This window comes from Coenobita brevimanus, chromosome 48, assembly GCF_032717465.1.
Source record: "Coenobita brevimanus isolate Jiangsu-jjx chromosome 48, ASM3271746v2, whole genome shotgun sequence".
In the NCBI taxonomy this organism is placed as follows: Eukaryota; Metazoa; Arthropoda; class Malacostraca; order Decapoda; family Coenobitidae; genus Coenobita; species Coenobita brevimanus.
Window position 1 is genome coordinate 21,685,642 of NC_137001.1, and position 25,704 is coordinate 21,711,345.

The 25,704-nt window shown below is 42.3% G+C and overlaps 1 protein-coding gene across 4 annotated transcripts in view; it reads right to left on the reverse strand.

The window, feature by feature from the left end:
- Positions 1 to 7,013: 7,013 nt before the first annotated feature.
- The window catches only part of Rgl (Ral guanine nucleotide dissociation stimulator-like), a 36,445-nt gene continuing 17,754 nt past the window's right edge, over positions 7,014 to 25,704 (reverse strand). The window contains exons 2-15 of one of the 4 annotated variants that reach the window (XM_080271909.1): positions 25,543 to 25,634; positions 16,372 to 16,476; positions 15,078 to 15,340; positions 14,425 to 14,606; positions 13,925 to 14,088; positions 13,486 to 13,698; positions 12,813 to 12,923; positions 12,514 to 12,678; positions 11,771 to 11,911; positions 11,404 to 11,588; positions 10,814 to 10,940; positions 9,515 to 9,749; positions 9,092 to 9,226; positions 7,015 to 8,343 (exon numbers count right to left, since the gene is read on the reverse strand). In XM_080271909.1, the coding sequence (XP_080128035.1) occupies positions 8,183 to 8,343; positions 9,092 to 9,226; positions 9,515 to 9,749; positions 10,814 to 10,940; positions 11,404 to 11,588; positions 11,771 to 11,911; positions 12,514 to 12,678; positions 12,813 to 12,923; positions 13,486 to 13,698; positions 13,925 to 14,088; positions 14,425 to 14,606; positions 15,078 to 15,340; positions 16,372 to 16,476; positions 25,543 to 25,563 (2,208 nt within the window). In that variant the 5' untranslated portion in view covers positions 25,564 to 25,634 and the 3' untranslated portion in view covers positions 7,015 to 8,182. Of the gene's footprint in view, positions 8,344 to 9,091; positions 9,227 to 9,514; positions 9,750 to 10,813; positions 10,941 to 11,403; positions 11,589 to 11,770; positions 11,912 to 12,513; positions 12,679 to 12,812; positions 12,924 to 13,485; positions 13,699 to 13,924; positions 14,089 to 14,424; positions 14,607 to 15,077; positions 15,341 to 16,371; positions 16,477 to 25,542 lie in introns of all 4 variants that reach the window. The other 3 variants (XM_080271908.1, XM_080271907.1, XM_080271910.1) reach the window with 3 other exon arrangements.

Below are 25,704 nucleotides of genomic sequence, written 5' to 3' on the forward strand. Positions count from 1 at the left end.
TGTTTTGCTTTGCCTTTTAAACTCGAAACGGATCCACTAGAAGTAAAAATATGAAAATTTTGTTTATATATTTGTGTTTTATTCTCCTAAAATACCAAGACAAACATTACATGATCATTTTATATGCTTTTTTCAACCATATTTCGCTTTTGAAGCCACTATGGCTACATTGAGTATCGGCGAGAAAACAGCGCGAAAACTACCCAAATTTAAAACGCATGATCTCTCAAAAACGCATTGATCTCTCTCTCTCTCTCCCCCTCTCTCTCATTATGAATGTGAAACAGCTCAGAAACAGCCTAAATGTTCGATTCTCACCCCCCCCTCTGTGTGTGTGTGTGTGTGTGTGTGTGTGTGTGTGTAATTCACAGGGTCGGTCAGGATCACTTGATGGTCGTGATCGTCAGCTTTTACCCTCCCGGAAGGGAGCTGAGAGCTCATATAGTCCGATCTAAGGGCAAGGCTGTGACCTTCACACAAGCACACCCCCGTCCCCTTGCTCCAGGGGGACAGTAACCACCCACTTCGTCAGTGAAACTTTTCGCAACCTGAGCGAGGCGCGAACTCCCGTCCACCAGTTGGCAAACGAGAACGTTACCACTGCACCAGCGAGCAGTGTGTGTGTGTGTGTGTGTGTGTGTGTGTGTGTGTGTGTTCTTACCTAATTGTTCTTACCTAATTGTATCTTTACAGGAATGAGTCAAGCTCGTACTGTTCCGTGTCTTAAACCATATTTATCGTACATATCCTTAAATTTGGGAATTGTTTTGGCACACACTATTTCATTCGGTAGTGCATTCCATTGATCAATTGCTCTGTTTGGGAAACTGAATTTCCTTACGTCTTTATCACCTCTCTTCTTATGCAGTTTTTTGCAGTGTCCTCTTGCTGATGCTTCTCCATATGTTAAGTAATCATTTATGTCTATTTTCTCCTTTCCTGATATGCACTTATATAGCATTATCATGTCACCTCTTTTCCTTCTCTCCTGTAGTGTTGGTAGATTCAGTTTATTTAGTCTTTCTTCATAGCTTAGGTCCCTTAAGCTTGGTATCCATCTTGTAGCGGCCCTTTGAACTTTTTCAATCTTGTCTATATGCTTTTTGAGATGAGGACTCCAGACTACTGATGCATATTCCAGGGTTGGTCTAATGAATGATGTTATTATCCTTCTTAGCATGTCTTCATTTATGTATGTGAATGCTATTCTCATATTTGCAAGCAGTGTATACATGTTCCGTACCTTCTCGCTGATGTGGTCAGCCGGAGATAGTCTGTTATTGATAATCACACCTAGGTCTTTCTCTCTTTCTGATGTGTATAGGGTTTTATTTCCTAACTTATAATCCCAATCAGGTCTTTTTCCACTTTTACCAAACTTGATTACATGACACTTGTCCACATTGAATTCCATTTGCCATGTACTACTCCATTCATGAAGTTTATTTAATTCTTCTTGTAGCTCCCTACAAGAGTCTGTGCTAGTAATTCTCCTTTGTATTTTTGCATCATCTGCAAACATATTCAGATAGCTCTCATTTCCAGTGTTACTGTTTATATCATTTATGTACACTAAAAACATGATTGGTGCCAGCACCGAACCCTGTGGTACTCCACTATAATAGTCACTTCTTTCCATGATGAGTAGTTTCCTCTTAGTACTGTCCTCATTTCTCTTTTTATGAGAAAGTCTTGCATCCAACAAAACAGTTTGCCTCGAATTCCTCCTTGATGGTACAGCTTCCATAAAAGTCTTTGGTGTGGTACTGTGTCAAAAGCTTTCTTGAAATCTAAATAGATACTGTCCACCCATCCTTCCCTTTCCTGTATTGTGTTTGTTACTCTGTCATAGTAGCTCAACAGATTAGTAACACATGATTTTCCTTTTCTGAAACCAAACTGACTTTCTGTTATCATACTGTGTTTTTCTAGATGATTTACCCAAGCTTTTCTTATAAGTTTTTCTAATAGGCTACCTTGCTTACAACACTAGTCAGTGATACTGGTCGGTAGTTGAGAGGATTTTGTCTATTTCCTTTCTTGAATAAGGGGACTATATTTGCTTTTTTCCAAATATCAGGTAGTTTCCCTTGACTCAAAGATTTCTTGAAAATTAAAAATAATGGTTTACTTAACTCATTTGCACATTCTCGTAACACCCAACATGAAATTTCATCAGGACCACTTGCTTTTCCTCTGTCTAATCTACTTAACTCCTCCTGTATTACTTTTTCTGCTATTTGTATATCTGGTAGTATGTGTGGACATGCGTGTTCCACATAGTCTCTCTCAAAATTTTTTTCTTCTGTAAAAACTAATTGGAAATTCTTATTTAGTGCTTCACAAATATCTTTCTCTTGTGTATAAGTGATTCCCTCGTCCGTGATGGATTGTATTATATCTTTTACTTTGGTTTTGCTTCTGATATAGCTGTAAAACAGCTTTGGTTGATCACTACTTTTATTTATTATATCCTCCTCAAACTGTTTTGGGGCTTCCCTCCTTATTCTTGTATAGTCGTTTCTTGCCTGTTTGTAATTATTATATGCCCTTTCACTATTGTGTCTTCTGTATCTATTCCACAACAAATCTCTTCTTTCTTTAGATTTTTTACATTCTGTATTGAACCATTTCTGTATTTTCTTATCTGCTTCTTTGTGCTGTGGGATGTAATTCTGGACTCCTATTTCATAAAATTCACAAAATTTTTTATATACAGCATTTAAATCTTGTCCTCTAAGCTCATTTTCCCAATCAACTTCTAAGAAATACTTCTTTAGGTCTTGATAATTTCCCTTTTTATAGTTTAGTCTCTTTTTGTAACTGTCAGTGCTGTTTACTATGTCATATGCTGTCCTGAAGTTATAATTTAGTACTGCATGATCGCTTTTGCCGAGTGGAGGGTGATATATTAAACTGTCAATGTCATTTTCTTGCCTAGTAAATATTAGATCTAGCACTGAAGGTACATCAAGTCCTCTTTTTCTAGTGGTTTCCCTCACATGTTGCGTTAAGAAAAACTCTTGTACGAGATCCAGGAGCTTTTGGTCCCAGCAGCTTTCTTGGCTATTTATATCTAGAGTATTCCAATTTATATTTGTATTGAAATCCCCAGTTAGTATAATTCTTTCCGATTTCTCTTCCATTTTATGTAGCAAGGATCTTATACTCTGAATTGTACTCTCTGCTAGGTCCTCATATTCGTCTCTTTCCCATGTGTTTGATTTGGGTGGCATATACAAATTGGCTACAATTACTTTACCTTCAGATGTGTCGATCTCTACTGCAATCAGTTCTACTTGTGATGGTATATCTAGGTTTATTTCCTTGACTTTTAGATTTTTCTTAGTTAATATTATAATTCCTCCTCCTTTTTTTAAATTTCTGTCTCTTCTCCATATATTGTATTCCTCTAAGTTTAGTATGTCATTGGATATCCTTGGTGTTAATTTTGTCTCAGTTAGGCATATTATTTGTGGTTCATTTTCTCTGACATAATCATTCATCTCTAGTAATTTAGATACCATTCCATCCACATTTGAGTACATCAACTTTATCATCTTGTTTATATACTTGTCATGACATGGTTCTACTAACTTCCTCCTTTTTCTTCCATCCTGTTTGTGTACCACTTTCGTACCTGCAATCCTATTACTGTACTTTGTAAAAAAATTTCTTCTTGTCCTCTTCTGATCTTCCCTCATTTTTTGTTTTTGCTTCCTCCCTTTTCTCTTTCAGTAATTCCAGTTCCTCTTGTGTTAGACATCTTTTTATCCATACATTTTTGAACTCCTCTTTTTCCATAAGATTCTTTGCATTTTTTAGTATCTCTTCCACAGTGTTTACACTCTGGAAAGTCACCTTTAGAGGTCTTGTCTTGCTTTTCTCGTATTTCCCTAACCTTTTGTGTTCCTCTATGTCTTTACTACAGATTTCCTCTGATGTGTGTGTGTGTGTGTGTGTGTAGAAATGTGGTGCTGGAGCGGCTGTGTTTGTGAGTGACAGTCTGCGTGTGTCGTCAACAAAACTTCAGCAGGATTTGAACATAAAAAAATTTAAGAAAGGAAGTCGTATTTTTGTTCTTGGCACTCCCAGTATTTTATTCAGCTTAGGAGACACTTCTTTTGCCCGGAAGGGTTGGATAGCATTCAGTAAGCCTTCAGTTCAAGAAGTAGACGTTAGACCAGCCATAGTTATCTGGTAGTCAGTGTCACAGCCAGTCTTTATCAAATAGGATGTTGATATGGGACCATGCCCTATTCTGGGGAGCCTACTGGTGTACAGTGTACAATCAGAACTTTAAATGGGGGCCAAAGTAGGGGGCAAGGTTCTAACTATGTCTTTATGGCATCACGACCAGCAAGTGATCCTGACAGACCCGGTGAATTATAAATCACACACACACACACACACACCAAAAGCCTTCACACTTTTACCAATACATATGTAGCACTGGGTGGGGCAGATCACTCCTTCTGTGACAGAAAATGGTGTTTCTCAACTCCACAGTCCTGTTGCCCATTCAGGATCTGTAAAACATGTCTTGAATATATACTGTAGTGCTATTGTCAAGTATTTACAAGCAGGCTGATGATGCACAGTATTGTAAATTGAAGACATGCATACTGATTCCGTCTGAATTTTGGATGGCTAATGTTTTTGTTGCTTTTGTCTGTTTTATCTCTATATCTATGTCTGTTTTATCTCTCTCTATCTATGGCCAGATGCCTAATTCCAGAAGGGGTGGCCACACACAAATCATCTCCATGTCACTTTGTTTTCTGCAATCAGGTAGTCCTCTTTTTGACTCACACCCCTCTCACTCATTTATAGGCTGCCCTCTCTCCAACTCACTCCTTACCGCTTCCTCACACACCTCTCCACAGCATCTTCAATCTTCCACCCCCCCCCCTTTCCACCTCATTTAAATACCCTCTCATTGTCAGTCACTCATTCTCCCTCCATGCCATCCCATCCCTCTATCTCATCCTCAGTCTCCCCCTCCTCCCCTCCACCTCACTCACATAAACCTTTCTAGCCAGTGTCTCACTCCACATCCATTCCACACTGCCAGACCACCTCAAGGGGGTTTCCTGATGCTTTCCAGCACATCCACATCAACATTGCAATGCTCCTTCACTTCCTCATTCATCTGTCAGTCTCTCCAGGTAACTCCAGATCCACATCAACACCACAAGGTTCTATTTCAGCATCTGTCAGTCTCTCCAAACACCTCCACATGAAAATCAACAATATAAATGATAAACTTTATTTACAAAGGTAACAATAATTCTTTTACATGTACAGTACTTTACAAAAAAGCTACACAATATATACATTTCAAAATTAAAATCTTTGAACTAAATAAACATGTACAGTACTCTGAAGAAACAGAAAACATTAGAAAAAAAAAAAAGGCTAGTCTCATTTTACCACCTTTAAAGTGTACGGTGCCAAGGCTAGGCCAGGGTAGTCCAGTACATTATAGGGTTGATGACCAGCCTATATCCCTTGGTGGCATTACAGGACTGAACCACCTCCAGTCACCTCCTGGGGATCACACCTATGCACGGCTGTCACTGCCATGAGGGCACCTGACCCAATAGACCACCAGGTGCTTACAGGAAATACATGTATTATGATTTAACCCTTTCAGTTCAAGCACATACTCCGTCACTTATTCTTACTACCTCCAGGCCCCTTTAATCTAATAACAGGCTTTTTTATTATATTCTTCTTACATTCTGACAACATTACTCTGCTCAAGGGAGACTTTTCAAACTGGAGAGGTTAGATACAGCCATGGGTGGGGCCGTCCTACAGTACACACACCATGTAGGGATCCAACACCCCCTTGTGGTACACAGCACCTCACCAGGGTTGGACTAGGGTCCTTCCCATAACGAGGTGCAGGGAAACATGAGGTGGTTGGGCTAATCGGTGCATGCTGCAGTTACTCCACCCAGGGTGCACAGTGCCACCACATGTAGGCTCCTTATCAGCACCTCTTCCCAAAGATGAAAAAAAAAATGCAGAAAGAACAAAATATAAAAGGCATCCCCTGGAATTAGGGTACGCAAAAAGGGAATAGATGTACAATCTGAAATGAAGTAGCGTGTGTGTGTCAGCAAGTTGTAACATAAAGAGACAGAACAACACTCCCATTTTCTTCCAAGGTGCAGCAAGGAAATGGGAAACTCAAAGTGAGGTGCAATGCATGGCTTTATAAAGGATTAGCCCTGAACACTAACCTGTAAAAGCCCTTGTAATGGGAAAATATAGGTGATAGTACAGTAGTAGTGGCCCCAGGTCTCAAATGAAATGTAAACTTAGTGGACTGTAGGCTAAAGCTGCCCTTATCATGCAGTCCACCATCCTCCTTTTGGGGAAAGGACAGGAACATTTGCATAGCTGGGTAGCCGAACTGACTGGTTATATCAGCACCACCATGTGAAGATATTTCCAGTGCAGCTGCGACAAAGATACAGCATTCACCGTCAGGCAGTAACAAGAATGAAAAGAGCAATACATACATCACTGCACTGCACTTAAGGACAAAAATAACACTGTATGGGTATACACGACTCAAATGTGACACAAAAATATTAGCTACTCTGGAAAAAAATTGCTCTCTACCTCCTCCATTTCAAAGAGTGTCTCTGAAGCTGAGTAACAATCACCTGGATGTAGCAAGAATAAAAAATAAATTATGTCCCCAGCCAAAAGGGGTTGACAATGGATCTGTGAGTGACAAAATGGCCAATGTCTGTGGGTGACACAAAATGGCCAACATACACAGGTGACACAAAATGGCCAACATCTGCAGGACACAAAATGGTCAACATACACAGGTGACACCAAAATGGCCAATGCTGACTAATACATACTCACTACAAGTATAAAATCTCTAGTTTATGTGAAGTGTGTGTATAACAGAGATGAGTGCACTTTTCTTTGAGTATTATCATTAACAGATATTTAAGTAGATAGACAAATAGACCATCAGACAGATAGCTACACAGATAAGAGAGAGAGAATGGAGTGAATGACTGACAAAGGAAACTCAAGTTAGAGAGACAGACAGATAGGTAGGCAAGCAGAATGGCCAGTAAACTGACAGACAGACGGACAGAGAGACAGATGGAATGACACAGGGAGAGAGAGACAAGTAGCCAGCTAAAAACAGAAAACAGACAGAGAAATTCTAGCATGCATACCACTCATATCAATATCGCATAAATACCTTCCATGAACGATACACATACAACTGGGTACACCTGACAGCACTGACACATGGGAACACACACACACACACACATATATCATACAGGATCCCTTCTGCCCCAGCACTTTCATTTTTTCAGTACACCTTTTTCTTTTTCCACTCCATTTCTTCTTTTAAAATCACTTTCTTTCAGTTTTCAAATTTTACTTCATTTTCCATATATCTTTGTTTAACTCAAGTTTTTCAAAATATCACTTACTTTGCTTTTTCTTTCATCTTTTCTTTTTACGGTATCATCAGTTTTTCAAAGATCATCAGTTTGGTTTTTCAAAGTATCATCTCTGCTTGTTTTTTCATTATATTTTTTTGTAACCCATGTTTTTTATGGTTCTCTACTTTTCAAAACATATTCTGTTACTTTGCTAATTTCTAGTTACATATCCATTACAGCGAGGCCGAAACTCAACACCCATAGACTACCTGTGTCTTGTGTTAATTTATTGTGTTTTTGTGGGCTGAGGTAATCCTAAGAAATACTGTGTTTTATATGGGATTTTTGAGAGTCAGTATGGTATGTCCTCCTTTTACAACTGTGATATTTGTAGCAATTGTATAAGCAAGAAAAATTACTGTATAAGGTGAAGCTGGGCATCACAGCAATTGTATGTGTAAACAGAATTTGCAAAACAAAAATGTTTTAAATTCTTACTGATCATATAAACAAGGGTGCAGTGTGGTGGATTATTCATAGATTCCACTTATTTGTATAGGCTTTGTCTCTACCAGTATGGATAAGTATGGATATTGGGAAGCTTACTGTAATTTTATGCCAAGCTAAAGTGAACAAAGGATAGATGCCAACAGACTGAGAGATGATAATTTTATGCCATTTGAGACGGAAAAAAGATTTTAGTTGCCATCTGAAGGGACAGGTCTGTATGGTCTGTATGGTCTATGCTACGTGACCAGGAGCTTCTTTCGTGCCTTGTGGTCCTTGCCCGGGTTCTTGCGTATGATTGTGTTTTCGTCGCCGTGCCTCCGTCGCCGTAGAACAAAATTCAGATCATATTGAGTATTGATGGCATAGTACACGTTGGCTGAGGCTGGCAGGAGCATTTCTGTGGGTGAAATGATGCTCCTATTGTTATTACTGTTCTCATTATTATTATTATTATTATTATTATTATTATTGTAGTTATTATTATTATTATTATTATTGTAGTTATTATTATTATTATTATTATTATTATCATTATTATCATCATCATTATTATTATCATTGTCATATTAATATTACTAGGCCATCAACATTCACTGGGCTATACAGTAACCAACCAATACAGTAACTGGTTTCCTGGACTACATGAAACCATCTGGCTTGTCATTTAGTGAGGGTGACCACCCTCACATTCCCCTGAGTGGCATTATATAAGCAACAAACCCTAACCATCTCTCAGATAGAAACCTTTGCAGCTCAATCCAGTCTGAGTGCCTAACCCACTAAACAACCAGACATCACTTGGTTAAATGGTTACCACCCAACATACCAAATGTTTGCTGGTTTACATGAAACTATCTGACTTGTTCCTCAGTGTAGTCACCCAACGGCAGCACTACATCATGTAATCATTCAAATTTTCCAAATCTCAACTCTACAGTCAAGGATAAAAACGTGCTTACTATTCTACTACTTATATTTCTCATTATTTTCCTTTCAAAATCAACCCATCAATGAGAATCATCTATGGGCAGAGACACCAGTGCAAGGCTGGTGATCTCACTGGGGCATGCTAACCACTACACCACCAAACTGGAGGGAAAAAAAATATATATAAAATAAATAAAAAAAAATACAAATAAACTTACCACCATCAGGCAGGAATTGAGCTAAAGTGTAGTCCTCGGGGTTGCCTTCAAATCCATGCTTCTCCATTGCCTTTCTTATGACCGATGTTGTTCGCTCAGAGTTGCTCAACATTATGCTTTTGTACAAGTTTACACCTGAAATGGAAAGGGTTGTCATTAGTTTCATTATCATCATCATTATCCCTAAACCATACAAATACATCTGTGCAATGAGGTAGACCCATCAAGTGAAAAGATACAAATATATTATGGCACTTTCACCTTAACTCGGCGCCGAATTTTGTCCTACAGATGCTAGCATGGCAAATGATTTCTATATGCAGCCATAAATATATCCTTATAATCAATATCACCAACATCATTATCATCATCATCATCATTATTATTATCATTATCATCATTATCATTATTATTATTACTAACCTTCCACCTCATGTGCATTGCTTTCAATGGACACTCTGATAATATAGAAATCTGGGGTTATGTATGGTGATGCTGTTGACTGATGAGAGAGCTTCTGTTGCTGCTGTTGATGTTGATGCTGTTGTTGCGATGGACCTAGGGATCGCTCTGGGGTTCGGCCAGAAGCTGACGTACCCCCAGAGTGAACGGAAACATCAAGAGAGGGCAGCGACGAACTGCTAGACGAAGTGGACATCTGAAAGAGTAAATGGCTATGGTATGGATGCATTTAGAGTTATTTGTATCAAGGTTGTTTTATCACTGTTTTATTATTAAGCTGCTGAAATACTGGGAAGTGCTGCCATGAGAGTGAAGAATGCTAAATGCTTGGTAACTAGCCACACACTCATTATTCTCGCACACAAAACATGCAGCCACAAGTACACAGAATCAAATCCCAAGCTGAAACTTTCACATTGTTACATATCTTATTACACATCTCATATTCATTTTTTCCTAACAGTTTCCAATAACTGCTGTGATGTAATTTACTGGTTTTGGCACTTGGTTTAGCTTACAGTCCATAGAAGACAGAACATATACCATGGCATCATTTGGCTGACTGACTGACTCATTAACATGGAACGAGGTAGTTTGCACTGACCAGATATAAAGGTATTACTAGTAAGATGGCACAACACAATGCATGATGGAGAAGTAACATTAGGTGACCCCGTCTGACTCATGCAATATGGAAAACATTGTAGTATCGATGACAAAAATGTAGTTGTCCTGATGTCAGACATGAAGGTGTGTTGTGCTCTTTATCCCTCAACATTAAACCATAAGCCAGACACCTTAATCCCAGAAGGCACGGCCACAAACAGTTCACCTTCATGTTACCCTGTCCTCAACCACCTAGCTCCCCTCTCTCTAACACCACCCTCCTTCATATACCTCTCCAGTCTCCACCCCAACTCCCTATCTCATCCTCAGTCTCCCCCTCCCTATTCCCCTCTCCATATCACTCACGCACACCCTACCAGTCTCTCATTCTCCATTCCCTTCACTTAAGGAGGCATTCAGCCAGCACACATCAGAGGAGTTGGGGAGGGATGCCTTCATGTGGTGGCACCAACAAGGCTCTGCTGCTCTGGTGCCTGGTAATACAAACATCCCTCAACTCTCTCCCTGTCCCCCAAAAGAAGGACAAAGGACTGCAGGAGGGCAATTTCAGCCTGCAGTTCACTGGGTTTATATTCAAGGGTGTCTGAGGACAAAACATCATAACCCATCACATAAGAGAACAGTAACACCAACCTTTCTCTCCAGGGAACAAGAGTCATTGTGGCTCAGTGGACTTAGACTCTCACTATCAAAGAGGAACTGACTACTAGATGACCCACTCGATGTACTGGCAATGCTGTCGTTTTTGCGATGACCAATTCTGTGAATTAAAAAAAAATACAATAGATTAGGTCAGACCAAATTAGGTTAGGTTAGATTCTGGTACATTGCATATGATTCAAGCTGACCTGGACTAATTCTATTTGACAGGTGGTATGAACTGCCTAAATGTGAATGTTTATGCCTGTGAGGTGAAGTCACAATTCTGGGGGCTTGAATGGTGAGCGAATGAGTGTGTGGCCCATTTCAGTGGGCAAACTACTGGTTAGTTTCTTCTTCTGTCAAGATTTTTGTTGCTCTCTGGATCCCACCTTTTCCCATCCTTAGGTGGGGAAAGGGGTATGGATGATGGTAATGATTATCATGATAAAAATGATGAGAAAAAGCTCCGATGAGTTGTAACGTTAGGTCTGAAGAAACAATAGCAAGTATATAATAAAATATATGATATACTGTACTGCATTACTTCATAACAACTGTAACAGAAAAGGTTATATACTGACTGTGCTCTCTTCCTGATGCGTCCTTCCCGGGTTGATGACTGGGCTGAGGATCCCTGCGGCTCAATCTGACATGAGAGCCGCCACGCCTCCTTGTCGTCCAGCACTAACACTGAATCCCACCAGCGCTCAAATCTCTCATCACGTTCGAGTTGGTAAGCATTTGCCGCACCCTGTAGCAACCGAATCTGCAAAGGGATGGAATGGTTAAGGTGGGGTGGGGTGGGGTGGGGTAGGATTGGGTGTGGGGTGAGGAGGGTTAATAATACATGGCAATTAGGCCAACTTAGAGCACAAAGAGCACAGGATCCAGACACAAAGGAAAAGAAAGAATAAATGCTTTGAGAATAACTGATAAGAATATTCTCACCTGAGCTAACACTTCAAATTCTTTCCGTTTCTTGTCAAAGTTGATGAGTCCATCGGCCACAGTGTCAGGTATGGCCGTGTCAATCATGGTGAGGTCAGTGAGGAATGTGCCCAGGTAGGGGATGGTGCCATAACTCCGACCCTGAAGGAGTAAGACAAGGATGGTTGGTAGAGTTATTTGACACTACTGGAAGGATGGGGTGGGGAAGGATGCCAGTGAGGGTGGTATGAGTTGGAGGCAGGGCAGTCTAATGGCAAAAGACAGGGTGACATAGATCAATTTATTTGTAGACAATGCTCCTGGATTCAAGTGTCTAGCTACAGATAGGCATGTGCAGTGTGTGCATCTTTTCTTCAAAGTGTGTACATGTGTATGTGTGTGTGTGCATACTTTTCTTCTGTGTGTATGTGTGTGTGTGTGTGTGTGCATACTTTTCTTTTGTGTGTATATGTATGTGTGTGTGGGTGTATGCATACATTTCTTCCCTGTATATGTATGTGTGTGTGGGTGTATGCATACATTTCTTCCCTGTATATATGTGTGTGTGTGTGTGTGTGTGTGTGTGTGTACTTACCACAGGACTGGCAGCCAACTTCTCCAGTGTGTTTGGTAATGTCAATTGCTGGTATATGAAGCGTGCATGTGTGTATGTGTGTGTGTGTGTGTGTGTTTTCATCAATATATGTACAAGTGTCTGTATCTGTGTATACTTTTCTTGCGTGTGTATGTGAGTGTGTACGTACCAAAGGATTGATTGCCAGCTTCTCCAGGGCTTTTGGCAAATGTCTATCGCTGGCATGAGCGGTCTGGGCGTGTTTGGCTGTTCCCTCCTTCATCAGCAACTCTCGCTGATTCAGTTGGTTGTTTTCCTCACTGAAGATCCTCGCTAGTTCCTCATACAGCTCAGCCTGGGGGTACATCATCATCATCATCATCATCATCATCATCATCATCTAGACTTCACCTTAATCATCATCAACAGTGATATCAACACCATCATCATCATCATCAACCTCTCTCTCTCTCTCTCTCTCTCTCTCACCTTGTCTTTAATCACAGCTCCCCAGGTCTTCTTCAGCCGATAAATAGGGTTGGACTGAAGGCCTGAGATGATGGCTTTTAGGGATGAGAAATTCTTGTGCATTCGAAGCTCCTGTGAGAAAGAGAGAAAATTACAGTTATCTCTCGTTTAAAGCCATATCACTTGAGTTGGTTCATTTGGCAGCTTTTCATCACTCTGTCCACTGTGTCTATTTACATCTCCATATCTTCCCTCCACATCTTCCTCAGTCTCCTCCTCTCCCCCCTCCCCCACTCAAATACCACTTCTCTCTCTCTCTCCTAGTGTTCCTCCTATAATAAGACAGATTTCTAACCCTCTTCTGGCTTGGGTGATGAGCAAATGTGGTCAGACTGGAGGAATGATTTGACTAGTAACCAAGAAGACTCATTCCTACATCATACATAAAGGTTACTGAATTCTATGGTAAGTTAAAGTGAGTTAAAGTGAAATAAAGTGAGTTAAAGTGAGTTAAAGTGAGATAAAGTGAGATAAAGTGAGATAAAGTAAGTTCAAGCAGGTTAAAGAGAGATAAAGTAAGTTAAAGTGAGATAAAGTGAGTTAAAGTAAGTTCAAGCAAGTTAAAGAGAGATAAAGTAAGTTAAAGTGAGATAAAGTGAGTTAAAGTGAGATAAAATGTGCAGAGTGTAGTTACCTGTGCAATATCAATCCACTTCACAATGAGTCTTGCGCGCTGGGATGGCTTGAGCTCCGTGTCCACTAAGATCGTACTTTGGACTCGGAAGCTGACCGCGTTGAACTGGTCGATGGTCGCAGTCACGGTCGCAGCCGCATCGCTTCTCCCACGGTCACGCCGGGACCAAACTGACCCCAAACACTGATGCGCCATGACACCCTTGAAGAGCACCTGAAACCACATCAATATCAACATCATCAACATCAATATCATCATCATCATCTTTGTCGCTCACTTCTGTATTTCATGTGCTCTCTCTCTCTCTCTCTCTCTCTCTCTCCCTTGAACAGTACCTGAAACCACATCACCATCAACATCATCATCATCATCATCATCATCACTCTTTTGTATTTCATGTGCTCTCTCTCTCTCTCTCTCTCTCTCTCTCTCAACTCACAGTGTCCATGCGTGTCAGCTGCTGTGCGAAGGTGGTGTCAGGTATATCCAGGAACTCATAGGGTTGGTTTAGGGTCGTGCCAGCTGGGGATCCATTGGTCAGCGGAGACGAGCAGTGCACACGCATCTCCTCACATGACAACATTTGTTCTAACATCTGTGAACCTGAAAATGGAAAAAAAAAAAAGTTACATTACATTACACTTCACTCCAGTACATAACACTGACACCATATATGTGAATGAGATGAAGGAGGTGATGGAGAGGGGAAAACTGAGGATGAGACGGAAGGAAGGTACTGAGAGGTATATAAATGAGGATGGTGTCAAGTAGTGAGAGGTTTGATATAAGGGGGACCATTTTCATCCTTGAGGTCATCAGTAATTGTTCTGTAATGGCAAAGAAATAGACTCAAAACTGGTCCCAAAAATGCCTCTGATAGTTTCTCAAAAATCTCTCAGGACACCATGTGCTGTACAATGGATAATATGTGCTTCTAACCTTTGGTCCGTTCTTCGCGCTTCATCTTGTCCAGCTTGTAGCCGACCTTGATGTGCAGGTCTGAGTCTGACAGATGTGCACCGGTGAACTCCCAAAGCTTCTGTAGCCCAGGGAAGTCGGGTGGGTCGCGGAAATCCTCGGGGTACGCGTCCAGCCATACTTGTAGTGTAAGTCGCAGTGCCCTGAATGCAACAGAAATATTCCATCAATGTCGTCATCATCATCATCATCATCATCATCATCATCATCATCAATCTGACCTTTATTTCTTACTAAAGATGAGGCAGTAACATAACATCATCATCATTACCACCTGTACTGCCCTAAACTATGGGGTTTCCTCTCCACCACATCCCTCCATCTCATTCTCAGTCTCCTCCTCCTCTATTAAGCTGCCCTCTCTCACATGCCTCTCCATTCTATCCCTCCATCCCATCCTTAGTCACCCTCTCCCCTATCAGGCTGCCCTCTCTCCAACTTGCACCTCCCTCACTTAAATTTAACTCTCTTCACTACATCCCTCTGTCTCATCCTCAGTCAGATACATCCAGAGTCAAAGATAAAAAAAAACTACTTTGTACTCATCAACAAGATTTTGCAGCCACCACTACTACTACTACTATTACTACTGCTCTCTCAAGGAAATAACTTACTTTTTATGGTCATCCGTGAGATTCTGTGGAACATTAGCCTGGCCTGACTCAAGGGACAAGTATCGGTCAAGTACGAGGTTGAGAACTTGTGAGGTGGAGGCGAAGGTGCGGTACGTGGCCAGGAAGACATTGACAAAGGTGGACTCCAGTTCTCCCGCATCCGAGGCCAGGGATTCAACCAGCTTTTCTAGCGTCCCGGCCTTCAGGAAACGCACTCGCACCGTCTCCCACTCCAGGTGAGAGATTTCGTCATCGTCGCATTCCTGGAAGTAAAGCATCATTATCCTTATCACTATTATCATCATCAGTAATATTCCAATTTTTAGGAAATGAACTTGAACCATCTCCCATTCAAGGTGTAAGTACAGTAAGGTGTCATCATCATCATCATCATCATCATCATCATCATCATCATCCCATGTTTCCACCAAAACATGGGTACTACTACGATGACTGGAAAGCAGGGAATGTGAAGGAAGAGAGAGGAAAGAAGGGAAAGTATGGGAAGAGAGAGACAGAGGTAGGAGGGAGGAAGAATGGAGGGAGAGAGTGGAAAGAGGAAGGAGGAAAAGATTGAAGGGGAGAGAGAGAATCCAGTTGGGAGGGAGAAGATAAGAAAATGGGGTACAAGTTATGAATAGAAGAGAGGAGAGGAGGGGAAAGGAGAAGAGAGGAAGGGAAGGGTAGGGTAGGGATGGGTAGGCAAGGGAAGGGAAGGAAAGGAAAGGGTAAATGATCTCCAACAGCTGTTAAGTGATGAAGAATGATACCAGATGAGGCAGTGGAATTATGTCAACAGAACCATAAGTGGAGGATTCAAAGACCAGTGTATTCTTGTTAGCTAAGGGACAGTTATGGCACTTCTTCATAACTATACTCCTTTGACTTTAACTTGGCCTAAAACTGCCATCCCTCCATCTCACTAAAATATGATGACAGTCACAAAGAAGAGCGCTGAAAAGGATGTGGAGCCTAAGCAATGTCCTATTCAGCCACTGAGCTACAGGACATTAGCAGCAAAAGGATTTGAATCTCAGCCAAATCAAAATGAATGAACTAGTGTCAAAGTTACCCTCCAATCAGACTACACCTGGCCATCATCTGAGCTGAAAGGGATTAGGTCTAATCCATACCAAAAACCTACTGGTGTGGGCAGGTGTGGTTGGGTGTGGGTGAGAACTTCCACCAGTTACAGCAATACACAACACCCACCCACACCAGCATGTGTCTGGTGTGGACGTACCATTAAGGATCTTTGCCTAATCTGATTCAAAACAATGTTGCCGTATCGTACCTGTGTAATGGATCGTGATGGGTGGTGGTATCGGACTTTTTTCAAATATACAGTATAGATGGCACCCTCGCTCTTTTCCTCGCCCCATAACCGCCACGTCGGCGCCTGAAATATAAACGATAAAAATAAATTACACGTCATTACCACACTACATCCTTATTCAGGCAATATAAATGGGAATATAAAATGGGGAAAGATGGGTGACTGTCATTACTGAAACTAGCAAACAATGGGACGATCTACATTCCCTCATCATCATCATCATCATCACCATCATCATCATCATCATCATCATCATTATCATCATCATCATCATTGCCACCATCTTAGGCAAAATATTTAATGAAAAAATCGCACAAAAAAGAAGAAACAATAAGGAACAGAAAGAAGTGTGTGTGTGTGTGTGTGTGTGTGTGTGTGTGTGTGTGTGTGTGTGTGTGTGTGTGTGTGTGTGTGTGTGTGAGAGAGAGAGAGAGAGAGAGAGAATCAACTTTCTAACATTATCAACACAGCTTCCTTCCTATAAGCTTAATTGCTGCAGCTTCCTCTGTGTGTGTGTGTGTGTGTGTGTGTGTGTGTGTGTGTGTGTGTGTGTGTGTGTGTGTGTGTGTGTGTGTGTGTGTGTGTGTGTGAGAGAGAGAGAGAGAGAGAGAATCAACTTTCTAACATTATCAACACAGCTTCCTTCCTATAAGCTTAATTGCTGCAGCTTCCTGTGTGTGTGTGTGTGTGTGTGTGTGTGTGTGTGTGTGTGTGTGTGTGTGTGTGTGTGTGTGTGTGTGTGTGTGTGTGTGTGTGTGTGTGTGTGTGTGTAACGGTACAGGAATATGCAAGGTAGGCAGCCTCTATCCTAGCTACCTACCTACTTACCTACCTACCTTTTTCCCTCCCTCCCTCCCTCCCTACCTACTTACCTACCTACTTTGTTCCCTACTTACCTGTCTACCTACCAACCTACTATTTATTTTCCTATCAACCTCTCTATAGCTATCTACTTACCTACCTACCTACACCCCTCCCTCCTTCCTCCCCTATCTATCTATCTATCTATCTATCTACTTACCTACCTACCTACCTACCTATCTATCTATCTATCTATCTACCTCCCTGTTTCACTCCATCTGAGGTCAAGATGTCAAGGTAGGGAACTCCTTCTCTCTCTCTCTCTCTCTCTCTCAAGTAGCGTGGGAAAGCAAAAAGGATGGTGCCATAATCTCATCCTTCGTGACGTCAATATTGAATCATTCACACACACACACACACACACACACACACACACACACACACACACACACACACACACACACACAGATCCCTCCACACATCGTCCATGCTAATCGAACCACCGTCCTTGTACTTGTCAGGCACAGATTCTAACCACTACACCAATCCACCCTCTAGGCAACAAAGACGAAGAAGAAGGTGTTTGTGTGTGTGTGTGTGTGTGTGTGTGTGTGTGTGTGTGTGTGTGTGTGAGAGAGAGAGAGAGAGAGAGAGAGAGAGGGAAAATTCGCTCTCTAGTCCTCCCAGTTTCGCGACACATACGCTAACCACTACCCTTCCACCTCCTATGACTCAGCCTTCAATAATTTACCCTCTAAACAACGAAGAACGAGGGGAATGGAGGGGGGGGTTGTAGAATAGGTGAAAAGGTTACGTTTATAGGGGAGGGGAAATTCTCTCTCTCTCTCTCTCTCTCTCTCTCTCTCTCTCTCTCTCTCTCTCTCTCTCTCTCTCTCTCTCTCTCTCTCTCCACTGGCAACAAAAACAATAACGAACAACAACAACATTCACTGAGGTGGTTTTTAAACTGAATAAAATTAACTGAGATAGATAGACAGATAGATAAATAGATGGATGGATAGATAGACGGACAGATAGATAGATAGATAGATACCCTGAGTGGCACCCTCCTCATGACTCACTCAATCACACAAACTCACGCCACCTCGTAATGTGCTGGGCGTGGTAAAGGGAGAGAGAGAGAGAGAGACAGCATACCCAGCCTCACGTCAGCATAAAAGGACATGAGTCAGTGCATCACCACCACCACACCACCACCACCACCACCACCACCACCACACTACCACCACCACCACACCACCACAGTGCTTTCGTCACATCCTCACTACGTCACAATCTACCAACCTACTCACTAGCCTTTACCAAACGTGTCTACGGCTGTATAAACTCGTCTGGGACCAAAACTACTCATCTACCTCTACTACAGCACTGCCTATGTTGCCTACTAATTTATCTATCGTCTACTTGTGCATCTATCGTCCATTTGTGTATCTACCGTCTACTACAGCACTGCCTATGTTGACTACCAATTTATCTAACGTCTACTTTCCATCAATTGTTTCCTACAGTACTGCGTGTGATAGCAAAGTTACTTAAACGTGAAGCTTGTACAGAACAATGGGGAGCCTACACGCGATGGCACTGTGTTGGTCGAGGGAAGCAGCTGCGGCGTCCACCAGGGGGCCAAACCTGCTCATATTTCCCTGCACCTCGCCGTGGGAAGGACAGACTAAGGTGACGCTACAACATCAACCAAAACAACAGCGTACCTTACACGATACGGTGTGTTAACCAAATAAATCGCCACCAAACCTACGCTACGTGTTCTGGTGCCAGTCAAACGCATCATCAACATCACGTGCGATTCTACACTTATTTTTCTTCCAGGATACACACCAGTTTTCCTGTTTTTTTCCTCCCAAGCTGATAGGAATGTGACTGACGAAAATTTTGAAGTTATCTGAACCTGAGAAAAACAAATATATTAAAATTTTCACTGTTTGTGTGTGTGTTTCTGGACATAGACTTAGTAGCCCGTTCCCTGAGGTCTTTAAATGTCATACACCTTCACACGTCACCACTTCGGCGCTAATACTGACCTACCATAGTGAATTCCCATACCTGCTTCATCATTACCTACCCTAACTTAACCCAGCCTGATCTAGCTCTCTTCTCTCTTCTCTCTCTCTCTCTCTCTCTCTCTCTCTCTCTCTCTCTCTCTCTTTCTCTCTCTGGCACTAAAGAGGTGATGTGTTTACCCAAGCCAGTCCACGTGGGGGAGAACACACACACACACACACACACACACACACACACACACACACACAGGAAGAAAAGTTGCACACACAAACAAAATCGTCCACACATACACTACCCCCCACCGCTCACACACACACACACACACACACACACACACACACACACACACACACACACACACACACAGGCCTGCTGTTTACACCCAGGGTCGTGCTAAACATATCACCTCTCTCACTGAACTCCACCACCACCACCACCACTACTACTACTACTACTACTACTACCACTACTACTATTCTTTCTACTACTACTGCTACTACTCTTTCTACTACTACTACTACTACTACTACTACTACTGCTGCTGCTGCTCTTACTACTACTACTACTACTACTACCTTTCCTCCTCCACTACTACTTCCTCGTTCTCGTCCTTCTCCTCCTCCCTACTACTACTACTATTACTACTATTATACTACAACTACTTCTATACTACTACTACTACAATACTACATTAATTTGGCCTGAAACTGCCATCTCCGTATCCTGACTACTGAGAGACAACACCAGATTAACACCAGACTATGATGCTAGTCACGAAGAAGTGCTATGGAAAAGGAGTAGAGCCGCAGCACATTCCTCTGCCACTGAGCCACGTGAAATAAGCTGCAAAAGGACGAAAATCTGGGCCAAGTTAAGGTGGAAAGAGTATAGACGTGATATCACAGAAAGAATGTCTGTCTGTCTATCTATCTATCTGTCTACCTACCTACCTATCTATAATGTGATGCCTTAATCCCATATGGGGGTAGGCCACAAACAAATCGCCTCCACGTCACCCTGTCCACTGTCATTTGGCTGCCCTTTCTCCAACTTGCACCCCCCTCTCTCATATACCTCACCACTCCATCCCTCTCCCCACCCCCATTTACCCACTCCCCTCACCACTCCACATTTCCACTCCTCCCCTCACCCCCACTCACTCTTCCTTTCACACACACACACACACACACACACTTAAAAACATACACACACGCTCCCCAAAAGTACTGCAGAACACACACACGTCCACACACACTCTCCCAGAAAGTATTTTAACACACACACACACACACACACACACACACACACACACACACACACACACACACACACACACACACATTTACATACATGGGGGCCCAATAAACAGTATACAAACACATACAAACACATACAAACTCACTTTATAATTGACGGCGCCAAATTTCCATCCAGATATATGTACCATTTGGGGCGTATCCGGAAGAAAAGGGGGGTTGGGAGAGTCAAAAAGCCATTGCAGTGTGTGTGTGTGTGTGTGTGTGTGTGTGTGTGTGTGTGTGTGTGTGTGTGTGTGTGTGTGTGTGTGTGTGTGTGTGTGTTAAAATACTTTCTGGGGGAGAGTGTGTGTACGTGTGTCTTCTGCAATAGTTTCTGGGAGCGTGTGTACGTGTATTTAAGTGTGTGTGTGTGCGTATGTGTGCGTTTTGTAAGTTCACACTATCTTTCACTATGTACGCTTCACCAGGATGATTTTTTGGAAGTGTGAAAGTGAGAGAGTGACACAGAAAGTCAGAGAATTATAGTTTCTCTCAATTCACTGTCTGAGAGCTTTCTTTCTTTCTTTAATCCTGACTTTAAATTTCACAAGGCACACTTCACTAGATATACCCTCGTGCGGCTCAGAATGTGTGAAAGTGAGAGAGAAAGAGACAGAAAGTGAGAGAGTGGGAGCGGAAATGCACACAACCTCTCCCTCCACAGGCTCAGGGGTGACTGAAGAGGGGAGGATGGTACTGCCTAGAGCACTGAGGGGAAGAAGGGGAGATGAGAGAGAGAGAGAGAGAGAGAGAGAGAGAGAGAGAGAGAGAGAGAGGGAGAGGGAGAGAGAGAGAGAGAGAGAGAGAGAGAGAGAGAGAGAACCTGGTCTAAAAATGCCATCTTCATCTTGAGTATTGAGACTGACACAAGAATATGATGCTAGTCACGAAGAAGTGCTATGGAATGGATGCAGAGCTCAGACCTTTTGAAATGGAGGGGTTAGATATAGTAGTAGTAGTAGTAGTAGTAGTAAATATGATGCTAGTCACGAAGAAGTGCTATGATGAGGATGTAGAATATAGTAGTACTAAAAACAGTAGTAGTAAATATGATGCTAGTCACGAAGAAGTGCTATGGTAAGAATGTAGAATATAGCAGTAATAAATCAGTAGTAGTAAATATGATGCTAGTCACGAAGAAGTGCTATGGTGAGGACGTAGAGCCGTAGCATTCTCTTTCTGCCAATGAGCTACGTGAAATGAGCTGCAAAAGGGCGAAAATCTGGGCCAAGCTAAGGAAAAGAGCCATAGTCACGAAGAAGTGCTATGGAAGGGATGTGGAGAAGAAATGTCCTTTTCTGAGACACGTGAAATAAGTTACAATGATGCTAGTCACGAAGAAGTGCTATGAAAAGACCGTGGCCATAACACTGCCATTGAGCTACGTGAAATAAACTGCAGAAGGACGAAAATTTAGGTCAGGTTAATGAGAAAGAACGATAGTCACGAAGAAGTGCTATGGAAGGGATGTGCAAAAGGACGAAAGAGTAGGTCAGACTAAGGTGAAAGAACTCTAGTCACGAAGAAGTGCTATGGGAGAGTATATAAAATCAGTGACACCGCATGAAGGCTCCCATGCCCACTACAGAGGCAAAGGCCGATAGTCACGAAGAAGTGCTATGGCAAGGATGTGCAAAAGGACGAAAATCTAAGTCAGGTTGATGTGAAAGAATACTAGTCACGAAGAAGTGCTATATAGAGGCAGGATATGAGTAAGAAATTCAGTTTTTTACCCATCCCTCTTTCTTAGTAGTTATGATGACACTTTAAAACGAATGACTTATTACTATACTTGACTACACCACTACCCCTCTCTCTCTCTCTCTCTCTCTCTCTCTCACACACACACACACACACACACACACACACACACACACACACACATTATGAAAAACAATGACTATTAAATTCATCTCTTCACTGCAACTACGTGTACACACCCACATACACACAAAGCATACATACATACATACATTTACATACATACACAGAATATTACAAGCAACGTAGTCGTTCTGTGTCGTCTCCCCTCTGTCTATCTAGCTATCTATCTATCTATCTATGTGTCTATCTCTACCTATCCTGCTCTGTGTCTCTCTCGTGTGTGTGTGTGTGTGTGTGTGTGTGTGTGTGTGTGTGTGTGTATGGTGTAAGTGTGTACCAGGCATCTCATCCCTCCCCATATCTCATATTACCCTCTGGTCCCGCCCTTACACACACACACACACACACACACACACACACACACACAAATACTAATGAATAAGGGAATGAATAACGAAACTGGATGATGATGATGATGATGATGATGATGATGATGATGGTGAAGACACACAGACAAATATAGCCGAGAGAGAGTGAGTAAGTGACTGAGTGAGTGAGAGAGAGAGAGAGAGAGAGAGAGGGGGGGGAGGGGGAGGAGAGATCTTCCTTCCTCTTATTAAAACCAATTGAAGGCTATAAAAGAAGGGTTAACTCTCTCTCTCTCTCTCTCTCTCTCTCTCTCTCTCTCTCTCTCTCTCTCTCTCTCTCTCTCTCTCTCTCTCTCTCATCTAAATTCCTCATTCAGTTACAGATTTCCTCTTTTGCATATTCTCTCTCTCTCTCTCTGCCTCTCTCTCTCTCCCTTAGTAAAGTTAACTCATATTTCCGGTGCTGTTGCACCCTTTCCGTCCCTCCGTCTGTCTCTCTCTCTCTCTCTCTCTCTCTCTCTCTCTCTCTCTCTCTCTCTCTCTCTCTCTCTCTCTCTCTCTCTCTCTCTCTCTAGCCTGAAAAAGTTCCACGTCGTACGTCAACTATTATGTAATAAAGAAATCAAGAGAGTACTCGCACGGAAGTGGTTAAATAATGAGAGAGAGAGAGAGAGAGAGAGAGAGAGAGAGAGAGAGAGAGAGAGAGTTGGTGCAAGAGATAGGGTTAGTGCAATACATATAACGCAACAGAACACACCCACCACTATCACACAACGCAATACCACTAGCAATAATAATAATAATAATAATAACAGTAGTAGTAGCAGTAGTAGTAGTAGTAGCAGTAGTAGTAGTAGTAGCAGTAGCAGTAGCAGTAGTAGTAATAACAATAATAATAATAATAATAATAATAATAATACATCTATAATCTTTTCACTCTGACTTGGTATAGATTTTTCGTCCCCCTGAAGCTAGAAAAAAAACAACAGTGCAGCGCCACATCACTCCCACAGCACTTCTTCGTGACTAGCATCATATTCCAGAGCAAATGTATTGATATAAGTGAGCACAGACGAAGGGAGGATGGCAATTTTAGGCCAAGTTAGAGTGAAGAGGGTATAGGAACAGAGTGTCTCAGAAAGTGTGTAAACTGGATGAAAGTGCGAATTGTGTGCGTCCATACCTACCTCTTCCATACGCCTCCTGATTGCATTTTGTCTCTGTAGAAGCAAAACCATCTCGTGTAGGAGAGACGCTGAGAGATAGAGACACGGTATGCACTACAGCACACCCTCCCACACCCAACACCATACCTACACTACTGCCACTACACCACACTAACTCCACCACCCCTATACCCCCCTTGCATACCCCCCTACTCATCCCCCTTCATAAACAATGGATTGATAAGGTGATGTTTGTGTGTGTGTGTGGTCGGTACAGGCATCCACCATCCACTCACTTGATAAACTGGTGTTGACGAGGAGCCTACACGTGGTGGCAATGCGTAACCTGGGTGGAGCAGCTGCAGCATCCACCAAGGAGCCAAATCCCATCATATTTCCCTGCACCTTGCCCTGATCTGAGCACAAAGGGGCACCGGATCCCTACACGGCGTATGTACTGTACTGTACCTGTAGGACGGCCCCACAGAACCAACTGCTTACCTGTGATTGACGGGTCCGCTTGGCCAGGCAGACCGAGGTGAAGAACAACAACAATGATGCAACCAAAACAACAAGACCCGGTACATAAAGAACTGAGAACACTGATTAAACCTTGCAGCAGGGATGGAAAGACGAGGAGTAAGATGAGAGTGGTCAAGCTAAACACAATATACAGTAGCAACCAAGGAGACTCAGTCCTACCCCATAACTAACTAAGACTAACCAAATGTCAAGCAAGAACGAGGAAGTGGGCCAGTTCCGTCATATGAAGGGGACACAGACTACACCACCTGTCATTTGAACTCAACCCAGGACGATAAAGACAGATAAACAGAAGCGAGCGGGGCAGACCTGTTACTACACGAGATAAGGGTGTGTTCACGTGACTTTAAAGGTACCAGGGACTCCGTGGCACCAATATTCCTATAAACACGAATCTGTATCTATATTTGCGGCTATATGACCGTGATATGGCCGGCAGGGGAATGCCTAACCGCGTACACACCACACAAACAGACGAGACTGATTGATGGCTATGTAATGCGTTGATAAGACTGTGGTTGCTGATTATGCACACAATAACAATAACAATGACCGTACACATAACAAAATAACAATAACATAAACGTAAGAGAACGTAAAAGAACTGTCCTTATCATCATCATCATCATCATCATCATCATCAACATCTCAAACTCGTGTTGATAATAACAATAACAAAACACACACACACACACACACACACACACACACACACACACACACACACACACACACACACACACACACACCACCACCACCACCACCACCACCACCACTAGCAACATCATCAACAAACAGAATTCATGAAGTGCAATACCCGCGCCCATCACCAGCTCTAAGGCCTAAATACATAGACTTTTTCCTGGGATCTTGACCTTTGCCTTAATGTCCTCCAATACAGCAGGTCAAATCCTTGGCTGACCATCAACCCTTTCACTCACTCTGGTTAAAACGAATAAAACTTTTGAGCTGTTTTGACACATACACACACACATTCTCTCTCTCTCTCTCTCTCTCTCTCTCTCTCTCTCTCTCTCTCTCTCTCTCTCTCTCTCTCTCTCTCTCTCTCTCTCTCTCTCTCTAACTCACCTCTTCAGCCGAGTATCTCATGCCGCGCTATGTATCCTTCTATATCCCCAGCATCCAGTCTCATCCATTGTTCTTTCTCCTGTAATCTTTCTCTGTAACACCTGTATTTTCACGTATAAATGTATCAGTATTGTATCTCTCTCCATTTCCTGGTTTCACTGT